Source organism: Thermobia domestica, chromosome 14 (genome assembly GCF_964235325.1).
Source record: "Thermobia domestica chromosome 14, izTheDome1.hap1.1, whole genome shotgun sequence".
NCBI lineage: Eukaryota > Metazoa > Arthropoda > Insecta > Zygentoma > Lepismatidae > Thermobia > Thermobia domestica.
In genome coordinates, this window is record NC_137467.1 from 141,116,976 (window position 1) to 141,141,443 (window position 24,468).

The 24,468-nt window shown below is 35.0% G+C and overlaps 1 protein-coding gene across 1 annotated transcript in view; it reads right to left on the minus strand.

The window, feature by feature from the left end:
* UBL3 (ubiquitin like 3) overlaps window positions 1-24,468 on the minus strand; it is a 124,307-nt gene that overhangs the window by 29,676 nt on the left and 70,163 nt on the right. The window contains exon 2 of the mRNA XM_081738930.1: window positions 349-457. Coding sequence (XP_081595056.1) covers window positions 349-457 — 109 coding nt within the window. The remainder of the gene's footprint in view (window positions 1-348; window positions 458-24,468) is intronic.

Genomic DNA, 24,468 nt, shown 5'->3' on the forward strand with positions numbered 1-24,468 from the left:
CATCAATATAAAATGTTTAGTTTCAAAAACACAAAGAATTAACACATTTGCTAAATAGAAAATTAAACAATAAAAGATCATAGTCTGATCTAAGAACCAATGGCTATTCAAAATTATAACATACAACAATAATACCGCTAATACGATACACGGTTTCACGCGTAAGTAAAGCGTAAAAGCAATTTCTTACATTTTTAAACTTTTACGTGTAATACATTTGAAAACATCACATAATGGCAGTATATGCGTTCAATTTATTACAGACAAATGTGAGTTAGTATATACCAGTTACACATACCCTTTTAACTTTTCTAATGAATATGTTTAAATTCAAATAAACATATTTACCTTCAGGCCAATTGTCAAAGACATGTTGTGCTATGTCGCCCGCTGAGTCACTGGGATTGAAAAGGAACTCTTTTGTCTTTCCACTAACTAAGATCAATCGTAGATTGATCTGAAAGAGAAAGAGAGATCAATTAATAACAAAATGTAGCACACATTTTTTCAACATTAACTTTAAATTTTGCACAAGCAACTATCAAATTATTTACAAAATGCCACTTCCTTATAATGGAAATTTATGTATCATTACTTTCAGTTTGGCATAATCCATCCGAAAAAAAAAAAAAAAAAGAATATTAACTTGTTTTTCAAATAGGATGTTAATAAAATAAACTAGATCGACAAACTGTCAAAGATTATTCCGCATATCAAAATAAGAAAACATGTTCATATCGATCTGTGGGGAGAAAGAAGTGCGTAGTTTCGAAGCTAGAGTTGTCCAAAAGCATGGGAAAACACATTCCAACATACGTTATTTCAAATGTGAGGTACAATGGAGCTGGTGGTCCATAACCGCCTGTAGGAACTCACATCTAGCTGTCCAAAAATGTGTATTTCAGGGAAATAAGTGCGCAAGGACTTTCCCATAGAGCACAAGGTATTCCCAGACATGATCAGATGTAAAAATGTGTCTAAAGCAGGCACAAAGGAAGCCTTGAAATTACTGAACAACGAATGCTTTCGCGGGAAGTCATTACCGTAAGCAGAAGCAAGATAGGGCATTTTAAGCAAATGAGCGTGGTTGCATTACAACAGAAGACGGGATGACAACTTTACTATTCCGACTGATCCACATCTAGAACACCTGTCATTTCCATAACAAACACGAAAAATCCCTGTCCTGTGGTGCATGTGGGGTCACGTTGTAGATAGTAATAGGAAATATGATTAATATTGCTGGTTTGATACGATGGTCAAGAACAGATTAATATCACCATTTAAAATATCACAGAAGAGACTATGGACATCTTGGTACAATAAGTACAATCTATTCTGGAAAAATATCCCCCTTCCTCCAAGTCTCCCTCTTTGAGGCGGGAACATATGAAATTACAACAGGAAAAGCGAAAAGAAATTGACCAGATTAATGTCCGGGAATCCCTTGTCTTGTGGGAAATTCGTTGCGTACCTGTTGCACATTGCTGAAATATGCATTTTTGAACAACGTACGTGTGACTTCCTGTACGTGGTTATGGATCGCCAGCTCCATGGCACATTATGTTCAAAATAACTCGTGGAATATATTTTGAAATTATGCACTCTTTACCCGCGGTCGATATGAACATTTTTTTCTAATTTTAATGCGAGGAATTACCTCTTACGGTTTGCCGGTCTAGTTCATTAACACCCTATAACATAAAAAAAAAAAAAATAATAATGTAACCTATTTTTATAAACAGATCACATATGAAACATGCTATTTCTGTCGATGAATAGACAGGAAGGATTATACTCACAGATTCTAACTGCAAGTGACTTGAGGTGGACCCGAACTTGGCATAGAAAGATTTAAAATGTCAAAGATATAATTTTTCGATACTTCTAGAGCTTACTAAATGTGACGTAGTTCTTGCAATTAATGATACAAATAAATTTATTAAAATAATCATAATACGACCGAGTTTTTAAGTGACTTTATATACCAACTGTCATATCTTTATTACTTTTAGGACCTTTAGTTTTCAGCTAGTGAAGAGCTAGTTCGGACTGCTAAACATATCAAAGAAACAAACTGCTATCTAATGAAGGTGAATATAAAGGCTCGATTATAAGTAATACAAGGCACCACGTTTTACCTACCTTTCCATGTACTTTGTAGAGAGCGACAATATTCAAAATAATTTAACCAAATACAGGAAATGCGTATTCAAACTTATCTAAAGACAAGTTGAATAAATAATCACAAAATAAGTCTTGAACTTTATAATCACTTTATTTTATTCTTGTTTAGAGCATTTAATTTTAATCTTCAGAAACATGCTTCAAACAATGACTTTCAATAACGGAAGAATATATACACTGTAGTGTATATTACTGGACGGATCATCCTCTGATTATTAATCCAATTTAGTTCTGGGCAAAATTCCAACACTCATCTCTTGAATTTGGTTGAATTGTTTGAAAATTCATGCTCCTTATTAAGTACATTGGAAAGACAGGGAAATGTGCTGCCATCTATTTGGGATTAGCATATTAACTCATGTTAAGGAAACAGCATGATAAAGGGACAACAGTGCCGGAATATTGAAAGGAAGAGCATAAAAGATTCGCCTTAGATATTCAAATCCCGCCAGAAACTATTATGAAGTTATATGAACTTTATTTATAATAGTTAATACAGTTACTTCATAAAAAATTCCAAAAATGCGAGATATTACAATTTTCAAAACAACTGAAAATGCCAACCAGTTACTTAAAATTAACTTGATCATGGACGTACTTTACATATTGCGAAAAAAAAAAAATGAATGAAAATAATGCTATGATTTCTGTGTAATTTCTAGTACCGGTACTTACAAAATACAATTTACTGAAATGTTTAGTAAAGTCGACCAGTACCTTTCTTTAAATAAACAATAAAAAAATAAACAATCACGTCTCAAGCTCTAGCGGCGAACCGTTTCATTTGTTTAATAAATACAAAATAAACTATTTTACTACTGTAAGTACTCAAAAAAAAAAAAAAATGTAAGGTAGAGCATTTCTTATGGTGTTTGGAGACTAGACAGTGACAGAACATAAAAATGAAACATTTACATGACTTACATGCTCAGACTACAACAAAGAATCAAACTAAAAAGGTAATAACTTCAAGTTTTGTATTTTTTTTAAAAGGCCAGTTACTGAGTAAAGACGTATTGATAATGTTTTAACTCTCCTCTTTTTTTTCTCTCTCTCTCATATATATATATATATATATATATATATATATACTTGTATATGCGAAATGGTCATTTTAAGGATTCACATGAGAAACAAGAGAAACACGCAACGTTGTTGCGTGATAAACCATGTATCTGCTGCAGGGCAATCACTTTTTTTTTTCCCTACGTCGTCCTAAAATTTGAATGGATGTTCCGAGTTGTATTGTGTCTTTGACCTTCTGTCTAGATTGGCCTTTACTTCTGATAATGTTAGAATAGTCTGGATTTGCTACTTTAATTAATAAATAATTTTATTACTTAGAAACCATGTTTATTTGACGAAATCACTTTTTTTTTGGACATGTAAACCAAGATATTATTAAGAGAGATATTACTAAAAATAATACTCACCAAAGCATTCTTAAACACTTCGACGCTAACCTTTCAACAAACAATCGTCGTCAGAATATATAGTTCTACAAGTAGTTTGGTTTCTCAATGAACGCAGATGATGGTAATTGGCTGTGTCGAAATGTCAAAATTGCTTTGGTGTTTTTTTTTTTTCCTGATAGATATGTATGTATCCTATCACGTAATTAAGTAAAATACATTACTGCTTCATTCTACTGAAATTTAAATATATATTTGCAGTATAGCAAAATAATTTAAGCTTTTTCACCTAAATTTAAACATACGGACATCATCATAAATAGATTATTCAGAAAATAATATACCGAAAACAAAAGAGCACAGAAATGTGTCACTGTCTAATATGTTTGAAACATACAGCTGGGTGAAAGATTATGATCTGAATTTTATTACTAAAGTGACTTTATCTGTCAAACTAGTAAAGATCCAACTGTACACAGGATTTAACAGTTTAGTGGTTTATGTTGCATTTTATGTACAGAGAAAGTGTACTATTTTGATTCACTCATTGAAAACCTATTGAAGAGTACAATTTCGATTCTAGATAAACAAATCCCTTTTGATGTAAGAGACGACCTATATATAATTTCACAGTACTAACATGATTGCCATTCTTAAGAAAACAATCTGATGACTAACTATCATTATCTTGTTTATTGAAGGAACAAGGAAAAATCATTTGACTAAATAATCAACAGCGGAAGTTGTGTTCCGTTTTTTCAAAGAAAATGCTGTTACTGGAAACCTTTATACTACCTAAACAATTTGATATTATTGCTGTTCTTTTGTTGTATCACTTTCGCTCCAGGCCGAACATTGCTTGCATGTGAAATGTGCATGCAAAAGAATAATGCATGCGTGGAATTTGTTATTTCCATTTACACTATGTATATTTGATCACTTTTGAAGACCTACGGCAGAGAGTACAAATAAATAATAACCATAGTAATAAAAAAAAGCGTTTTATCACAATAGCATACGAAAGGCTGAAATTGTTATAAAAAAAGTAACTTTTTTGTGGTATGAACAAGTTTGTGGTAGTCCATATTGAAAAATAAAAAGTGTGTAAATGTTGGAACAATATGAGAGCCTCTGTTCTAGCGTCCATATGTTGTACTTTTACCCTATCTTCAAGACCAACAGTAATATTTACTACTAATCAAGAAGCACTTGAGCAATGTAAGACATATTCAAAAGTACCATATTAAAAACAGATCGAGTTAAAAATTTCCACGTATATTATTAACTCACGATTTAAATTGAAATTTGATTTTCGTTTAACTCAACATCCCGTAACTCAGTTCTCATATATTGAGGATCAAAACAACTATTGGGATGGATAGAAGCTTCAACTATAAAACAATGAAAGTTGGACGCGGTATGGAATTGCTCTTGGTTATTCCCACCCCAAGCAAAGGCTGGTAAACAAGGAGAACAATCAAAAGCTAGCGGCGTGCAGAGCTATGGGCCTGTCTCTGACCTAGTTCGGTCATCAAATATAGTGATCTATATTCCTAGGACGATAGGCTAATTTTAGGCCAAATTTGGTTTAGATTTGGCAAGTAGTCACCAAGAAATAAAAACAAAACACACATTATGTATATATGTCTGCTAATGGCTTGAACATGGTAAATTGAAAGCAAGTCCGTAGAATGACAAAGACATTAAGCAACACTACAAAACGGTTTATTATAATCATGACAGTGGCTTTTATACGATTGTTGGTACGTCCGCCAGTCAGTCTATTACTTCACATAGTAACTCTTCAACAAAAATATATATATATTTTTTTTTAAATATATAAACAGCTAGAGCGATTGTTTTTGCCGAGTTCGTTAACCGAGTTAATCCGTTAACAGGTTCGGACTGGCCGGGGCCCTCTCTAAGTAGTTTGTTTCGTTTCTAGAGTTCAGTGGCTCCAGCATTGAATGTAGTCTTGAGGTCCCATTATTAAAATGAAACTAACAGTATTATAAAGACCTGTTCGGGGCCCTTTGTTTGTGGCCTAGTAAGAATATATTTCAACAATATGAAGAATGGGGCCCTGGCATCATATTGTCTAAATGTGTATTGGGCCCCATGAATACCGAAGTGAGACTCACTTTTATCAAGTCCTGCAGGAGCCCAGGGACGTCCGAATAAAATCTTCTAGGGTTGCCCATTTCCATATTAAATCTGGTATTTCTGGTAATTAATATACGTGGTTTGCTATATTACGTATACATTTTCGTGAGCCAGAAGGGGCTGGCCTCACCCTGCCCCCACCTTCGGGCACCCATGCTGGGGCCTCTGTTAGTTTTGACAAACTATTGCAACACCATAAAGAAACGGACCCTGGGGCCTTATTACCTCGCGTAAATGATGCTGACCAGGGCCGGCGCGAGGGGGGGTCGAGCCGTGCCACCGCCCAGGGCGGCACGTCTAGTGGGCGGCAAAATTTGGAAAAGAAAAGAATAGTATCAAAATATAATGGTTCGTAATAGGCCCACTGGAAAAATAAAATTTTGTTCACCTGAGAACATTCAGGAAAATACTCACTCAGGAAATTCAGAACATTCCCCCTCATTTTCTATGATCAAACTACTAGCTACAGGTATCTCTTTCAAGATTTCCCTTGCAGCGGCGTAGATAAGATTTTCAAATAGGAAAGATAATCAAGTGTCTTTATATATATATATATATATATATATATATATTCTATTTAGCAATATTCTAACGCTCCACTCCAAATATGCAAAAGGTACAATCCCACTTGAGACAAGCGGTTCTAGCCTACAACACCTAGAGACATTTAGGTTCTAGCAGCGAGTTTTTAACCAATTCACAAATTCTTCATATCTTATCAACAATATATATTTTAGAGAACACGTTATATATAATTGTTTTTATATTTAAGCAATATAAGTTTGACAGCGTCATGGCCGAACACATTGAAAGAACCATGGGAGGACAAAATAAATACCACCATTCCAATTCTTAGTGAGTGAACTGAAAGTAAAATACTGCCTTTGTTGAGAGCTGCAACATATTATAGTATAATACTAAACTGTACACCAGATATTTCTGGTACAGAGCTAATGACAACAATCGTTTTGTACAAATTACATACAATAATGAAGAGTGCTTTGTAAAAATTTGCGAACACTTTCTTGGTTTCGTACCAGTAACAGACACCACTGGTCTAGGACTGGCAGAAGTAATAATTAAACAGCTAAAGGAATTGAACTTTCTATCGAAGTTAAGAAAGGTCAAATATATGACAATGGTTCCAATGTGAAAAGCAAACATTCAGGTATTCAGAAGAGAATATTAGAAGTAAATTCCCAAGCCTTTTATGTTCCTTTACTAAACTTTGTCGTTGCAACCAGAACACCTCAGTCCACCGTTTCATTTTTTATATAGTTAAAAAAAAGTTTATGGCTCCTTTTCTGCGTCAGTTCAACGTTGGGCCATATTAAAGGAACATATAAGGAGCCTCACTTTAAAACTATTCAGCACCACACGGTGGGAGAGCCGAATTGATGCTCTAACTCCACTTAGATATCAAATAGGAGAGGTTCATGATGCCTTACTTCAAATAAGTAATGACAATAGAACAAACAGAATGGTCGCCTGCGATTCTCTATGTATAGCAAACCAGCGTGGATTTACTTTCTTTGCTCACTCGTTATCTGGTATGACGTTTCACTCCACATAAACATAGTAAGCAAAAGTCTCCAAAGCATTGATTCTCATGTTTCGGATGTAGTCGAGTTGCTTCAAAATATATCTAAATACTTTGAGAGGAGCAGAAATTATGCATAGTTTCAACCTTACTTAGTTGATGCGATGGAGTTGGCATCAGCATTAGATATGGATGTTCCACGGATAGGTAATACAGTGCAAGCTCGAATCGAAAGAAGAAGAGAGAGTTTCAGTACGAGGCAGAGGATGAAGCTATTGAAGCTTCGCAAAACAAAATACAAGATCGGTTTTTATTACAAAGTTCTGGACGTCATTGTGTTAGCTTTAAGAAAAAGATTTGGGCAACTTAAACATCACAGCGAGTATTTCGATTTTATTTACGATATAAGTAATCTTAAAGATATGCCACCTGAACTTTAGTCTGAAAAGTGCCTGCATTTTAATATGTGAAGAATCGAAAGATATTAACCCCAGTGATTTGAAAGGCGAACTGAAACTATTATCGGCTATAATTAAGCCTAAAAGCTCAACAAAAGAGACTAAAATTAATTAAGGAATATGACTTAGCTCCCAATGTCAGTGTTGCACTTATGATTTTGTTTACCTTATCAGTAACAGTGGCAAGTAGAGAAAGAAGTTTTTCGAAACTTACTCTAAGCTTATTAAAAACTGTCTACGTTCTTCCATATCTGAAACACGCTTAGGTAGCCTAGTGATGATATCTATGGAACACGAATTGGCTGAAACATTGGACTACGCGAATGTGATAAACGAATTTGATTATATCAAAGCAAGAAGTTTTTTCAATTAAGGTATGTAAAACTTGTGTATTTCTATTGTATTTTAGTACGCTATAAGGTTTAGGCTAATCACTTACTTTTGCCATAATATCTGATTCACTACATTATTTTCATGCTCCACATTATTGGAAACACCTTTTGATATAAACTAAGCTTAAAAATTAAAATTCTTAGTCGGACTAAAGCATATATATATATTATATATATATATATAATTTTTTTTTCTGTATGCCCTGCTGTATATCACATACAGCGAAATCGATCATACTTAATATTGTGTCATGTATGGAGTCATTTAAATATTACGTAAGCATTCGAGAGAGGTAGTTTAATTTTTTGTTTACTTTTCCTTTTCATACATATTTTTAAATAGGGTATCTTACTTTTTCTTAATACCTGAACGTCCTCTGTCAAAATAAGGTTTGCGGATTAAAGAGGCGGCATTTGAAAGTACCGCCCAGGGCGGCAAAACTGCTAGCGCCGGCCCTGATGCTGACAGCTTTATGAAGAAAAGCCACCCGTCCCCATTCGCCACGGTTTTACAAGACTGTTAATCATCATCATCATCTTCTTCTTCTTCTTCTACTACTACTACTACTACTACTACTACTACTACTACTACTACTACTACTACTACTACTAATAATAATAATAATAATAATAATAATAATAATAATAATTGAAGATCGGGCCCTTCAATGAGTTTCCTGCCGGGGCCCTATACCCCCAGTCTGAGACTGTCCGTTAACATCCTCATGGGTAACTGACTTTAACAGTGGCTATCCATATGCCATTTATTCACAAAGGTACGTTTCTCGTAACACTAATAATATGCGACCCTCAAAACATTTAAGTTGCAAGTTCCTTTACATCTAGGCGAAAATGTTCAGATATTTTTAATTCTTATTATAATCGCAAGCTCATTCATTTATAAACGTACGCTGCTCGTGATTCACTTTATTGTCTTTAGCTCTCTTAACTGTGTTTAGCAGAGTTTATTTATTATATATGAAACCTGTAATGTGGCTGTAGATCCTTTTATAAAATATGTATTATACTGATAAATATTATGATACAAAAAATTAGGCCTACGGACTGCAAATGTTCATTACTACGTAACAAATATTTTTGGAAAAAAGTTGTACGTAATTCAATTACATACTTTTGTTATGATAGAAATTTGGTGCATCTTGCTAGCATCTGTATGTATTTTATTATCTGCCGTATTTTATAGTACATACAGTATTTTCATGGGTTTCGTAAAAAAAAAAAAAAAAAAAAAAAAAAAAAAAAAAAAAAGGAATCCTGCAGTACGTATTTCGGAATCTACAGGAAGTTAGTTTAGCCGAGCTTATCGTAAGGGCCAAGAAACCACGTACAATAGTTTGCAAAGAGATAGTGAAAATATTCTTGGATTTAGAAGCTGTTCGTTTCATTTCAAAGTTCCTCTCTCTTCTGATAGAATCAATCACCGAGTTCATTTTCAACTAACATTTGTGTGAACTGTGTTTCTCACGTTGGCTGAAATTAAAACATCAAAGAAAGAAAGAAATTCAAATCCATCAACGATGAAAAAAATGAAATGAAATCTGAGTTTTACGTCCCACGATTATGCCGGTTAGGCTAAAGGAGACGGTGATGATGAGTGATGAATGAAATGGTGGAATGAAGTGGGAGGAAACGGGAGAACCCGAGAAAATCCACGCACACGGTGTTTGTCCACCACAAGGTTCACTTGGCGGGGGCTGGGATCGAACCCGGGACCCCAAGCACCACAGGTGAACGCTTTACCACTGAGCCACCGCGGCCCCTCCATCAATGATGAAATGAGACTGACACTGTCAACGATTCCTCCATGGATCAGCTGCCTACGTACAGTTATACAGGCACATACATCACATTAAACGTATGGCTACAAATATTTATTTTAACAGAAACAGAACTGTACACAGTAGAATAACTTATGGAGCTTAAATCCACTGCATTTGTCCACCAACAAATTTTAACTAATCTTCATACATTATATCAATAATAATAATAATAATAATAATAATAATAATAATAATAATAATAATAATAATAATAATAATAATAATAATGAGTCAATTATAATATGCATTTATATTAACAATCATATAGTTAATTTTTAACAGGAATGACTTTTTGGTGTCTTGGATAATTTATGGTGTCGCAAGTAGAAAAACGCTGCGGAACACTTTTCTAAGACATATATGATACTAGACCAACAAGGAGGCATGGAGCTTCCAGATTTACAGAAGAATCACCAACTGTTATTAATTTATTAAATATTCTGTCTTTTGGCAGGTCCTGGGACTAATAATTTATTTTATTTTAAGATTTGGGCCTAGAAACGTTTCTTCCAAGTTTACGATTTTTAGCTGCTTCTTTTAAATCCCAACATTTTCTTCTATTTTTCAAACCATCGATCAGTTGTGTTCTTCCCATTCCTCGCTTTCCTTCCATTCCTTCTATGGCGATATGAAGAAAACTATTATTAATAACTGGAAATTACGATACAGTACACAGCTATTTCTTCTAGATTTTTGTCTCTTAGTGAAAGTGTGAAATACACAAGTAGGGATTCAGATTTTCTTAGGGATGTTTCAGCAAACGGAGGTGCATTTAGGTCAGGTCATCCAAATACAAGTGCAAGTAAAATCCTCAAGAATGCAGGCCAGTTTCGCCTAATGCTAATTCTAACTACACTAAACTTTCGATTATCCGCTTTGCGAATTATCTGCGCTCTTCCATTCTTTTGCAAAAATATTGTTAAAAACAAATTAAGGGTAAGGGAAAAAAAAAACAAGGAATGTCCATGTGCGTGCTTTTTCGGGTACTTTGTCCTATCTGTTGGTGACTCTTGGTACTATTTGATTGGTATATACCATGCATGCGTAGATGTAGAAATATCCATGTAAAAAGGGGCACAAAATTTGACTAATCCTATTCTTTTTACGTTGTTTTCAATATTAAAACGCAGTTTTATCGAAAATGCAATTTTGTGACATTCCTTCTTTTCCCTTACCCTTCAAATTCAATCACAATAAAGAACAGGTGTTCTGACATTTAAAAAATGACCGATTGTGTGTGAAAAAGTAAAAACAAACAAACCTGCACAGAAAACTACTGTTTATTAAGTCCAAATTATATCAGTAAGCCCCTACTGTAAATAAAATTGTTCAAACGCATTTTCATGTTATGTTCTTTTTTGGTCTTTTTATGGGTTATGTGCGGTTTTCTAGATATATATCTGTTGTATTCTTTGTTCCTGATTCTTGTTTCACGTGTCTACCAATCAGAGTTTAAGGGGGCAGACTACTAAACATTTTTCAGAAGCTAACAATTTTTCTTGTGTCAGTTTTTCGTAAATGAAAAGAGACAAAGAAATGTAACTTACCTCAATAATAGATAATGTTATTCTACACCCGAAAATACGAATCGGAAGATTTATCAGTGTTGCCATCCATAGAAATTACAGTGTGACCAGAATAATCTGAATTACTTAAAAATCTAGGTCAAGGCAACGACTAGAAAAATGAACTCAACGGTAATTGATGACTTATCATGCTGTCTGTGTTCCTTGTTAACTACTTTTTTTAAAAATAATATTTGTATTTATTTTGCAATAACTTATTTATTTTGTAATAATGTATGTAATAATTTACAGAACAAATGCAAATATTATTTAAAAAGTAGTTAACAAGGAACACAGACAGCATAAGTCATCAATTACCGTTGAGTTCATTTTTCTAGTCGTTGCCTTAACCTAGATTTTTGGGTAGTTCATATTCTGGTCACACTGTAATTTCTTTGGATGGCAACACTGAAAATTCTCCCGATTCATATTTACGGGTGTAGAATAACATTATCTATTATTGAGGTAAGTTACATTTCATTAACTCTTTTCATTTACGAAAAACTGACAAAAGAAAAATTGTTAGCTTTTGAAAAATATTTAGTAGTCTTTTGAAAATAATTATACGGAATTTGAATTTTTCTAAAAATCGGACCAGTACCAATGGCTTATCTTGCAAAATAGGCTTGGTAACCAAGAGTTAAGAAAATATTTTCACAGTTAAAAATCAACACTCGATTCAGGTTATGGCCAGCTACAGACTTTATTACGCCTGGAGTTAAAAGAGAACAAATCGCACATCATCTCTCTCTATTCGCGGGTCGTAACCGGTCCGCCATCTGGCTACTACTGATTTAAATCATGTTAGGTATAATATAGAAAATGTACATGAAATAAGTGATGTGTTTCTACGTATAATCTTAACTGCTATGCTGAGTCATGAAGGCTCAGTAGTAGCGCGCTCACCTCTGGAATGATGGGTTTTCGGTTCGACCCACGTCAAATAAGTGTGGTGGACATGTTCGTGGATTTTCCCGTTCCCCTCTTCCACATTCTCATTCTTCTAATTCTTTCAAATCTACAAAGAATAACCGTAGGAATTTTTCATGTCTCCCAATTGCTATTTACGAAATTGTTAACATATTCAGGAACTTAATATACCTACTCTTCTTATTGCCAGCAAGGACCATGTCGCAATGACATTACCTTCCTATAACTGAAACTGCTTGGCTTCCTTCTGAATATCTTTTACATTTATCAAAAACTTTTTCCCTTTCTTCCACAATACTCACGCTTTCCGAAATATGCAATTCTATATATTTCCCAACCTATGCATGACCGTTGTTTCTCATTTGCTATGACTTCGTTACATTGAATTTAATTTCAATGATTAAATAAGATTAAAATTGTGTATATAGTATCAAGAATTACACACTGAAAGTTAACTATTAAGTAAAATAAAATCTTCGCCACACCTTTCACTGGAGGTCAGATACGAGAGAGAGAGAGAGAGAGAGAGAGAGAGAGAGAGAGAGAGAGAGAGAGAAAGAAAGACGTAGCAATCAATAGATAGAATAGCTGGTCTGAGCTGAGGCGCATGCTATTGAACGACTTGGGTCACGGCCAACGAAGAGCACGCCAGGCAAAATTGGTCGTGATAACCAAGGTCACAAACTGTCAAAAGACTTTGCTAGCCAACTTAATTAATTACTTCTAAAGCCAAAGATGCCACACGCAAGTTAAGGTTGATCCTGGGGAATAATGCGGTGAGTACCACTGGTAAATATGTGGGCATTATGAGTGTTTCCAAATCCTACCATCTTTCCCGAAATCGGAAATTCTAAGAACACTTCAGCTGTAAGAATCTGGGTCAAACTACATCTTTGTCGCACATCATTCTAGAATAGTATATTTTCCGAAGTACTTATGTTTCAATGTATATTTAAAACACATTTATTCTGTTGTTCATGGGATCTAAAAATTAGTTTTCCTTCCATAAGACTCAAGTTTCCCAACACTTTTCTAAGGGGAAAATCCAAAATAAAATGCATTTATATTAGGATTCTCAGTAGCACGTCATAAATACACTAATCTGCTATTTAGGAATTCTATGATTAATTCCTGAACAGGTATCATTACTAATTAAGGCTCTGAAAACGTAAATTTTCCCAAAACTCTCAAAATGAAACAGACGATAAAGCTAAGGGAACGATGGAATAAATACTGAAATGAAGATAGTGACAGGAAACAAAAAGATCTCTGAGAACTCCACGAAGACAATGTTGTCCACTCTTTCATTTGATCGAGTAAAACTATGAGATTCAACACTAGAGGTTATGTCTCTACCAATGAACCCACTGTTAAAACAACGAAAAAAGTTACTATTATTACATTACGCAAACAATAAGCCACCAAGACAAACTTTCTTTTATAACATCAAATGGAATTCTACATCTTCAGGTCCATATCTAGGTCCCAGTCACCTATTTCGTAGCGATATTAAAATTAATTTTGTATCACAATAAATTCAATGTAAAAACAAAACAAGAAAAAAAGATCGGTGATTAAAGATTTTTCCTACATATCCCTCACAACAAATAAATAAAGCAGTAAACGAGAAACAAAACAAATTATTTGCGAAAAGATATAATCATATATACTACCGAAATGATTATGCATGCGTCCACAGTCTACATAAAAATATTTAAACAAGCATATGGAAAAAGGAAAGGAAACAAAAAAAAAAAAAAGAAAGAAAGAAAGAAACTTTTCCCTACAAATAATCATTTCTTGCCCTAAAACTGCACTTGAGTTACGAAACAATTCCTGAAGGTTATCTAGGTAGGATATTGAACATACTGCAGATATAAACGGCGGAATGGCGTGCACAAACGAAATTCATTCAAACCAAGAAAGAAAACTAACAAATCTTAAAAACCGTAATGTTGCTTTAAAGTATGATGAGCACTGAAAATTCTACGAAAAAGGGTTCAGATAATATATTAAAAGAAATACTGCTTGATTTCTAAATCTTACATATATAAATTGTATTTTAACAATTTTGATATTCTAACATAAGAATTATAGTTAAATCTTATGTATATTTTATCTTTTACAAAGTTAAAACTTTTACGTTCAAAGTTATGCTATATGGGCTAAAGAAGACGGGTAATTAATGAAAATGATTCAATTATGAAAGAACTGGCAACATGATAGTATGCAAGGAAACGGGAACAGTCCGAGAAAACTCATGAAAACTATGTCTAAAATTCATACGACCTAGGATCGTAGCAAAGAGCTTTCGAGGCAGAAGTGAGTTGCTGTGAAGAAACTGCACGATGAGGGTGAAAGGTTCTAGAGTACCCACTCTATTTACCAGACATATATCCATGTGACTTTAATCTGTTCCAACGCGAAACAACCACTGAAGGAATGCCATATTTCGCACCAGAGATGCCGTACTTCGAACTCTAGGGCGCTCTCATTTCCTCTTTTATCGCAGTGATATTATCACAACTTTAAAAAGAACAACTCGCACGGCAATACGGTTGAAACGGACACTCCCAACATATAGCAGTGTCACGTCTATACCATGCAGGCCCGTATTTAGGTAAGTGCTATCCTGTGCTCGAGCACAGGGCGGCAGAATTTAGGGGGCGGCAAAATTTTGGATTTTTTTTTAAAGATTCACAATAAAGTAATATTTAAAACTAGCAACTCGCGGAGCCCTGTGCAAGCGCGAGAAAATATGTTAACATGTTTAATTCGCTCCAATTACAATAGTTACTAATTAGCTATCTTATCTGATTATTTTTAAAAAGTCATCCTCTTCCACCCCACCCCAAGGAATGAGGATAATCATCATGTAAACTGATACCGTTGAACTCAGCGACCTCGAATACTTAATCCAACACTAATATCTGTCATTTTCGAGTACTTTTAAAATCTCGCCCTCTCTCTGGAGAATGGAGTATGACCTTGAAGTTGAATTGGATTAAAACTGTCACTATTAATCTCAGCGATCGCAAGAACTATTAATTCAACTCTAATATTGGTCGTTTTCGAATATTTTAAAAATGCCCCTATGTTATTCTTATGGGGACTTTACACCCCCATATGTCAGCTCAAGTGTGACCTAGGGATCTGGAACAGGTCATTTGGATTATTTCTCTGACATCTTTAGAACATGTTAAAATTTCATGTTTCTATTTATTATGGCTCATCTAACACTGTATCATAATCATCATTTAGAGAATTAGTCCATTTAAAAATACTTTGTAAATTTTATGACTTGTAATACCTAAACTGCTACTCAACGAGATCTGGTATGTTTGTAAAATTCCGGCTTGTTTCCTTGTTTGAGACTAGTTTGTGCGGGGGGGGGGGGGATTATTTAGAGCACAGGGGCGCATAATTATAAATACGGGTCTGATACCACGTGAAGCTGTTTGGTTTCTATGACGTTATTACTGACACCGGAAGTGTTAATAAGATTTATACCAATTCTGGTTTTAATAGAGAGATTAGAATGGAGATGAATTATATTCTTGGGACGCCTAATTGACTACAGAAAACCGAGTCTTTATCTATTACTATTTTCACTTACAGTTATCACCGATAAGACCGGAAATGGTTTATTTCTCCCACTTCCAATTTTAATAGACGGATTAAAGTCGAAACTGAATGCATTCTTAGGACGCTTAATTGATTACAGAATACTACTTCTCGCTATTTATTACGGTTTTAATTCTATGGCGATCAACGTTAAAACCAGAAGTAGTTGATTTGTATCACTTCCAGTTCTAATAGAGGGATTAAAATAAGGATAGAAATCTATTCTTGGGACGCTTAATTGATTGCAAAGAATCATTTCTTGCTGGTTGTTACTGTTTTCACTCTATAAATACCAACGTTAAAACCGGAAGTGGTTTTCTGCTACTTCCGGTTTCAGTAGAGAAATTGAATGAAAATGGAATATATTCTTAGGATCTTAGTTGATTACAGAAATCCGCTTTTCGCTATCTATTACAGTTTTTATTCAATGGCAATAAACGCTAAGTCCGGAAGTAGTAATTTCTGCCTCTTTAGGTTTGAAGGTTAAGAGAAATCATATCTATTCTTAGAACGCTAAATCAATTTTAAAAATAGTTTCTCGTTGATCTCTCACTATTCTTGCTCCATGTAAATCAATATTGAAACATACGTTCTGATGGATTTCTACGCTTTTGTTTTTAGTTGAAGTTTATGAATGGGTACGTAAGGTATTATTCAGTCGCCCAACTCATTGCAGAAAACTGCATCTCTATCTGTTAGCGTTGGGTCCATGACATTTGGACGCGGCCGTTTCGGCGCGAGACGTTTGGGGCAAAACCTTCTATCCGAATAGGTTTACCTACCTACATATGTTATAATGTTTTCGTAACTAGAGCCCGGACGTTTAGGCACTAAAATATGAAAATAGTCGCTGAAAATTTCGGAAAATTTCCACAAATAATTTTGCAAAAAATTTAAAATAACATCTTGAACACATCAATGTTTCTGAACATCATGCACAACTTGTCTCTACCAGTTGAAAAGAAATGGGAAAAAACTGCAGTAGACTCGCGAGTATCTGGTCTCCGTCCTATGCGGCTTAGTTTTAAAACAATATTTATTTTTAATAAAGGACATATGTAACAAAAATGTGTAATTTGTGTTAAAAAAAAAACGTACGTTTTTCGTTAAATGTTTAGTTATTTTAAAGTTGTGACTATATCTTCATACTGCACAATGTACTTGATTTTTTTAAGTCAGATATTAAATTTATCTTAAAATGTGTACAATATCGTACATACTTTCATTTTGTATAATAAATTATTAAAATGCGTGATACAAAACATAAGAAGTGTTTATTAAGTATTGGCCTGTACTAAGAGGTCAGGAGAAACGAATAAGAGCTAGTTTTGGAATAAAAATGGTGTTTTTAATGCTACGGGTGGTTCAGGAAGTACTATGTAAGTACTTGAATGCTTTTTGTTATTTGATCTGCCCATTAGGCCGGATATTTGATGCTCTATTGTATTAATAAAAAGTTATTTCAGATTTCATAAAAATAGGCACTTATAGGCACTAGCTATACATTGAAATAGGAAGAATAGGCCAAATAAAATTTACTGTAGGCAGCCTGTGACACCCCCAAAACAAATTTCTGTCTTTTATAATATATCTAACGTAAAGGAACGATACGATTGGGCTGCATAAGAACAGCATTATTTCCAATAAGGATGTGGAATCTGTATGACAATATGGCAGGGTTCTCAATGACCAGTCAAGAACGAACAACTACGCCGAAGCGGCTCATCGTGGACTGCTTTGCGCCTAAACTTCTGCGGTCAAACGTCCTACCCCGTTAGCGTTTACAGTCTATAACGATCAACGTTAAAGCCGGAAGTGGTTGATTTCTGCCATTTTCATTTTCAGTAGCGAGATAGAAATATTTTTGGGGCACTTAACTGATTACCGAAAACAATTTCTAGCTATATACTACAATTCTTATTCAATAGCGCTATATCTTGAAACCGGAAGCAGCTGATTTTTGCTTCTTCCGGTTTGAATAGAAAATTAAGAGAGAAGATTGTTATTTGTACAAATGCAGGGTGCTCCATTTATTATGATACGCCCTTTTAACTTCTAAACTAATAAACAGAAAAGGCTGAAATATCGTACAATTTACATATCGACAGCATGACATTGTTTGATAATCTGCAGATTGCACTAGACCAGGTTAACAGTGTTGCCCAACATAAAGTGTTTCAAATGCCACTACGTGAAGCTGTTACATATTTCAAGTCTATGTAATAATTATTAATAAGTCATTACATATTAAACGAAAACTTTATACATATATGCCATGGTACTTATGGAACTGGATGTGAGAAAATCATGGTAACTGCAAGCAGTGAAACTTAACAGACATTACTAACTACTAGCACAATGCTTAACTCGAATAACAATAAATTACGAAAGTGGAGCCCAGTGTGCAGTTCCTTCTCTCACGATATTCCCAATAATTCTCGTAAGCAAGGCTTTCTCACTGCTCTTATAAACTGTGAATCATATATTACTCACTGCCAGTTCACGCACGCGTGTGTGACTGACGTGTATAACTCCATTTTGTACTGTGTTAAGCAGAGAGCCAACTAACTCTCTTGCGAAGTTACACGCAAATTCAACAGCAAGGTGCCCAAGAAAGTCTGACAGCTTTATCCATAATCACGAATATAGCGTCTTACATAGAAATGGGTGAAAAAGGAAATTTGTGGCTCGATACGAAGTTATCCCATTTTAAGTTCTTTGGAACTCGTATAAATTTCTGTGTATTTTATACCATAATACGATTTTACATAATCGTTTCTTCACTATAGGAATATATATCGTAAGTAAGTACAGGTGTTCAAATAGAAATGCCAATATATACAGCATATATTTTATTATTGCTAGACATGTTACTATAACTGAAATTTGTTAACAGACTGACTTACTAATGTATTATACAGGGCGACTCATTTAACGATTCGCAATTTGATTAACGTAACTTTTGAATGAATTGCATATCCAATTCTCAACTAAACCAATGTGAAAATAATTTTGTCACATGAAACGTCCCCTACTTTCCTGTAAACACAAATAAACCCGTCTCATATTCTGTTGAATCACTTTTGTTTTCATTCCTCATGATTTCGCAAGGGAAATGTTTTATCAGTGGCGTGTTCTTAACATACGCAAGGTAAGCACTGCTTACCTTTAAATTATAAATTAAAATCTAAAGCAATCATTACCACTTCATTTGCTATGAAAATTATCTCATTTATCGAAAGCTTTGTATTGTTATACGTTACCATATGAAACGCTCTTGCTTGCTTCTATTTCTCATTTTCTAGCTGCACTGCACGGTCATTTACGGCGAGGCTAGCGGAAATCGTCCGGTGGATCGGATGCGATCGTGTTAGCTCGGTTCCTTTCGTGAAGACCAGCAACCTTCTTAGTTGCGGAACCTGGCTGCATATTCAGTTTAATCGTAAACCGTGTTTTAAACAAAAATTGTGGCTTTTAGTGGTTAATTCTTATAGGTGTATGTATAATATTAAGTGCGTAATACTTAGTGTATAGTACATTTTTGTATATACGTGTTAGTTCCAGTGCATCTATTCAATTATTATTGCTGTACGTTTTATAAGGGAGACATGCTCGCGAGTTGTACTCAAAGGTAAGCAATCCAAGAAGTTGCGTTCGCAAGTGGTTCGGCAGGGAGAATGAACATGGATCTCTCTCCTAAATACAGTGGTGTCGACGGAGGACAGAAGCGCGTGATTTGTGATATATTGGTGAAGAGTTTTGCTTCGCGGAACTTTAAAGAAAAGAAAAAACATTATTACGGCAGGAAGACCGACGCCCGACATTAATATAACTACTGCTTCAAAAACATATTCAACTTTTTGAATATAACGAATGGCTGACCGCTTGCCCAGAAAAACGAAAGCTTTATTGTTGGTGTTGTCTTCTTTTTTCAAAAGAGAAAAGTGTGTGGTCAAGTTGTGGTTACAGTGATATGGGAAACGTTCACAAGGCCATAAAAAAGCATAGTTTAACTCAAAATCATCTTCAGGCCATAATAAATGAGAAAACATTTGGAAAAGCAAGAATAGAATATATGTTTAATTCTCCGAAGAAAGTGAGGGACTCTCAGCACAACGAACTTGTAAGAAGAAACAGAGAAATAATGAAACGCCTTATTGACATCGTATGTTTCTTAGGTAAACAAGAACTGGCTTTGAGGAGACATGATGAATCATCTGATTCTAGTAACAGAGGAAATTATGTCGAGCTTGTGAAGTTGTTGTGGCAGTACGATGAGAAGCTGAGAACATTCGTAGAAAATGGAACAGTATTCACTGGATTGTCAAATATTATACAAAATGACTTAATTGAATCAATCAGTAATGTTATGATGACACATATTAAAAAAGAAATCCAAGAAACAAAGTTTATAGCTATATCTGTAGACGAAACTACAGACGTCACTAGATTGGCTCAGCTTTCTGTAATCAAGAGATACGTTACAGTAGAAGGGGAAATTCACGAAAGGTTTCTTAGATTTTTAAATATTTCTGAGAATAGGACAGCTGAAGCCTTGTACAATATTGTGAGTGACCTCATGAAAGAATATAACTGCGGAGAAAAGTTGGTCGCGCAAAGTTATGATGGTGCAGCTGTGATGGCGAGTCATTTGAACGGTCTACAAGCTAGAGTAAAACAGGCATATCCACAGGCTTTGTTTGTTCACTGTTTTGCTCATAGATTGAATCTAGTTCTATCTCAGGCAGCAGCTCAAGTTAGAGAGTGTCGGATATTTTTCTTAACTCTTAATGGAATTGCTGCATTTTTCTCTACATCTACAAAGAGAACCCACGCTCTAGATGTAGAGATACAAAAGAGACTGCCACATGTTTCACAGACACGTTGGAATTACAATTCTGGTATTGTTCAAACGATCTATGAGCACAAGAAAGAACTTATGGACCTTTTCGAAATTATTTCCAGCTCCAAAGAGAATTGGGGCCAAGAGTGTTTTATAGCAGCTCGGGGAATTTTAAGTACAACGGGTGACTTCAGCTTCATATTTCTCTTAGAAGTATTTGCCTGTATTTTCCCAGTTACGGATACCCTTTACCGGTATGATAACTTGCAGACTAAAGCTTCTGACATTGGTTATTGTGTAGATAAAGTGAAGGAATTCGAAAGAGTCCTGCAAAACAAGAGAGAAGTATTTGAGGAATTTTGGACTAAAATACGTGAAGTTCAAGAACCACCAACAAAACATCAAAAGAGCGCCGGTAGTGTGGATTGCAAAACGCAATATAAACGTCTGTATTGAACATTACAGCAACTGAGAGAAAGATTCAGTAATTTGGAGTCCCTGCATTTTCTGGAGTTACTCAATGCGAAGAACTTCCAAAAACACACAACACGACAGTGTCATAGAAGACTTCGCAAAAACAGAGAGGAGGATTCACCTACACTTCAAATAAAAGAGGTAGAATTTTATCTTCACTTGTATTTGCGTGCTTCATGTTTATTTCTCCCATTTTATCTCTTACTAGTTGTTGTGCTCAGGGACGTATACAGAGGGTGAATCCGGGGGTCCGGGCACCCCGAAATTCCGACTTTTCTGTAAATTTAGTCTAATTTTGGGAGTGATTTTACAAAAGGTGATATAATTTATCTTCAAACTTTGGTCCCTTCTCAACAAAACTTCTGCGTATGTGCCTAGTCGTGCCCAACCCTTCGGCCTTCTGTACACTGTAGGATGAATCCATGCTTAATTAATGGCTCTAATTCTTTACTTGTCCTAATAATAAACAGCCAAACATTCATATTCAGAATCATTTTTATCCATTTTCAAATAATTAAGTTGAAACAATACAGTTTAAGTTGCAATTAAATTTTCTCAATATAAAATGAAATCACTTCTTTTTACTATTTAACGTCCCATATTATGCCTTTTAGGCTAAAGAAGGCGGATAATTTATGAAAGTGAAAAATGGTGAAATTAAATTTTATATACCCTCCCGTCGGGAATCGAACCCGGGCCCCCATGCACTTTTGGTGCATCTAATAGCCGTTAGACCAGCGGAGAGGACAGGCTTCAGTTTAACAGGGGGAGGGGAATCGTTGTAATAATTTTATAATTAGGATTGCTTACCCAAACAAAGCCCTTTACCACACGCCACTGTGTTTTATATATAGGAGATTCTTCCTACATATCATATTCTAGAGGCAGACCCATAATAAAATATCAGAGAAGTTAGGTCGAGTGATTAGAAAGGCCATTGGTCTTTGAAATTATAAAAACAACAAAAAGAGTAAAGTATGTAGCTATACTGATTCCTCTACAGTTACTAAAATAGTCAAATGCGATATTGCTAACTTCGCCATTTTTTACATAAGGGGATTCAGATAATCAATAATATATTTGAATGTTCCACATTCATATACTAATATGATCAAATGACACGAAGAATAACTAAATTACTCTTACGAGAAATTCAAAGTACGTACATGAAGTTTCTTCACTAGGTTCAAATATGATGGCTGCAATGTAAATTAGCGTAAGACGCGCTTTGACTGGCTAATTTCACTGCAAATGTCCCGATAATTAATTTCGATAATGAAAATCTTTAAATGTTGTCCTATTCAAAATTTAAGAAGTCATGAACTTGCGATTAAATTTTACACTTATATAGACGAAATGAAATCTTTAAGTTTTATGTCCAACGCTTATGCCGGCTAGGCTAAAGGAGACGGTAATGAGAAATTAATGAAACAGTTGAATGAAGAGCTGGAGGAAACGGGAGAACACCGAGAAAACCCACGAACATGGTACTTATATGTATAAACGAATATGTACGTTACTTTTATGTATATTTTTATGTAGCACAAAATTCATTGAAACGTTGATTTTTCGTTTATTAACTTTTCAGGACCTCGAGAAACACCATTCAAGCAGCGTGTACAATTATAGACGAGTTTAAATTACTAAACTTAAATACACCTATTTATGCAATTATACATTGAAATACACGTTTGCCTCATCTATGTTCAGTAATACTTTAAGTTTAGAATAGTACACAGAAAATCATGTTTCTCCCCCACCTTTACATTGCATTTGTATGTTTACGTAGAGGAAAACAGGGGGTTATGGAATCGTGGCTTATTGCCTCTATTGTGTGCTGTACACTCGCGGAGATAAGCGAAACTATATCCTCGAAGAAACTTCACGACGTGGCAGTATTGTGCTAGTTGTTACTGGTGGATGACTTGCTGCAGTTCGTCTTTTTAAAATCTGCGTCCACGAAAAACTTTTGTAGTTAAGTTTTCGTTATTTATTTCGTAGAATGATTTTACAAATTAAATGCCCAACTCTACAGTAGTGTGTGCGCATTGTGTTGTGTTTCTAGGGAACAGAACGAAATGTCACGTTGGATACACGATTTATTTGAAGTGTGAGTGTTTCACAAAATGGCCAAGGGAGGGGGTTATGAAATACTTCTATTGTTAGTAGTAATGAACTGTTTGATTATTTATTTGGAGTTTAACGTTCTGTCTCAACACCGGGGTTATATAGGACGGGATCTACTGTTTACGTGGGATCCGAACCACTGTTTGAAGTTTTATTTGAGGTTTGAAACTTAGTATAGACGTTGTTTTTCTTCATGCCCAGAAACATTTTGCATCACAAAACTGTGGCGATTTTCACGGACGAAATAGGCTCAAAGTTTAACTTGGATTTCAATAAAAAGGTGAAGGTTACAGTAGGTAGCTTCATGAAGAGTTCTCTCAATAATGTATCACTTGAAAGCTTTCTCTCTTATCTTCAGGACTGTCGAGAAGCTCATCTATCATTCCCTATGACATTTCACCACTACCATCGCAGAAAAGCAAACCATCCACATACAGACGTCCAAAGGGCTCAGCGCAAGTTCTGACTTTTTCGCCTAACAAGGAACACGTAGCACGTTCGCATGAAAGACGAGAATCCAGGCGTGGAGCCAACTGTCCTTTTAAAAGGCGTGCTTCTCCGAAGAAGGTGCAGAAGTTAACGGAACCATCTTCAAGATTTCAGTGATGGAGAGGTTGTGGCTAAGTGCATCCAATCAGAAGATTGAGATGTTACGTGCACCTTTTGTGACAGTACGTTTACGAACGATGTTCGTGGGGAAGTGTGGATTCAGTATGTGATTTGTACAATGTGGGCTCATGAAGAGTGTGTTGTATCCGACAAGGACATCTATATATGTGATTTCTGCTCATGAGAACGTGAAGCGTATGCGAGTTGCGAAAAGCTGCACAATTTATATGTACTTCTTCCTAGAAAGACAGCAATTTCTAATGTACTTCGCTACTATTCCATATACCCACCCCTATTCCATTA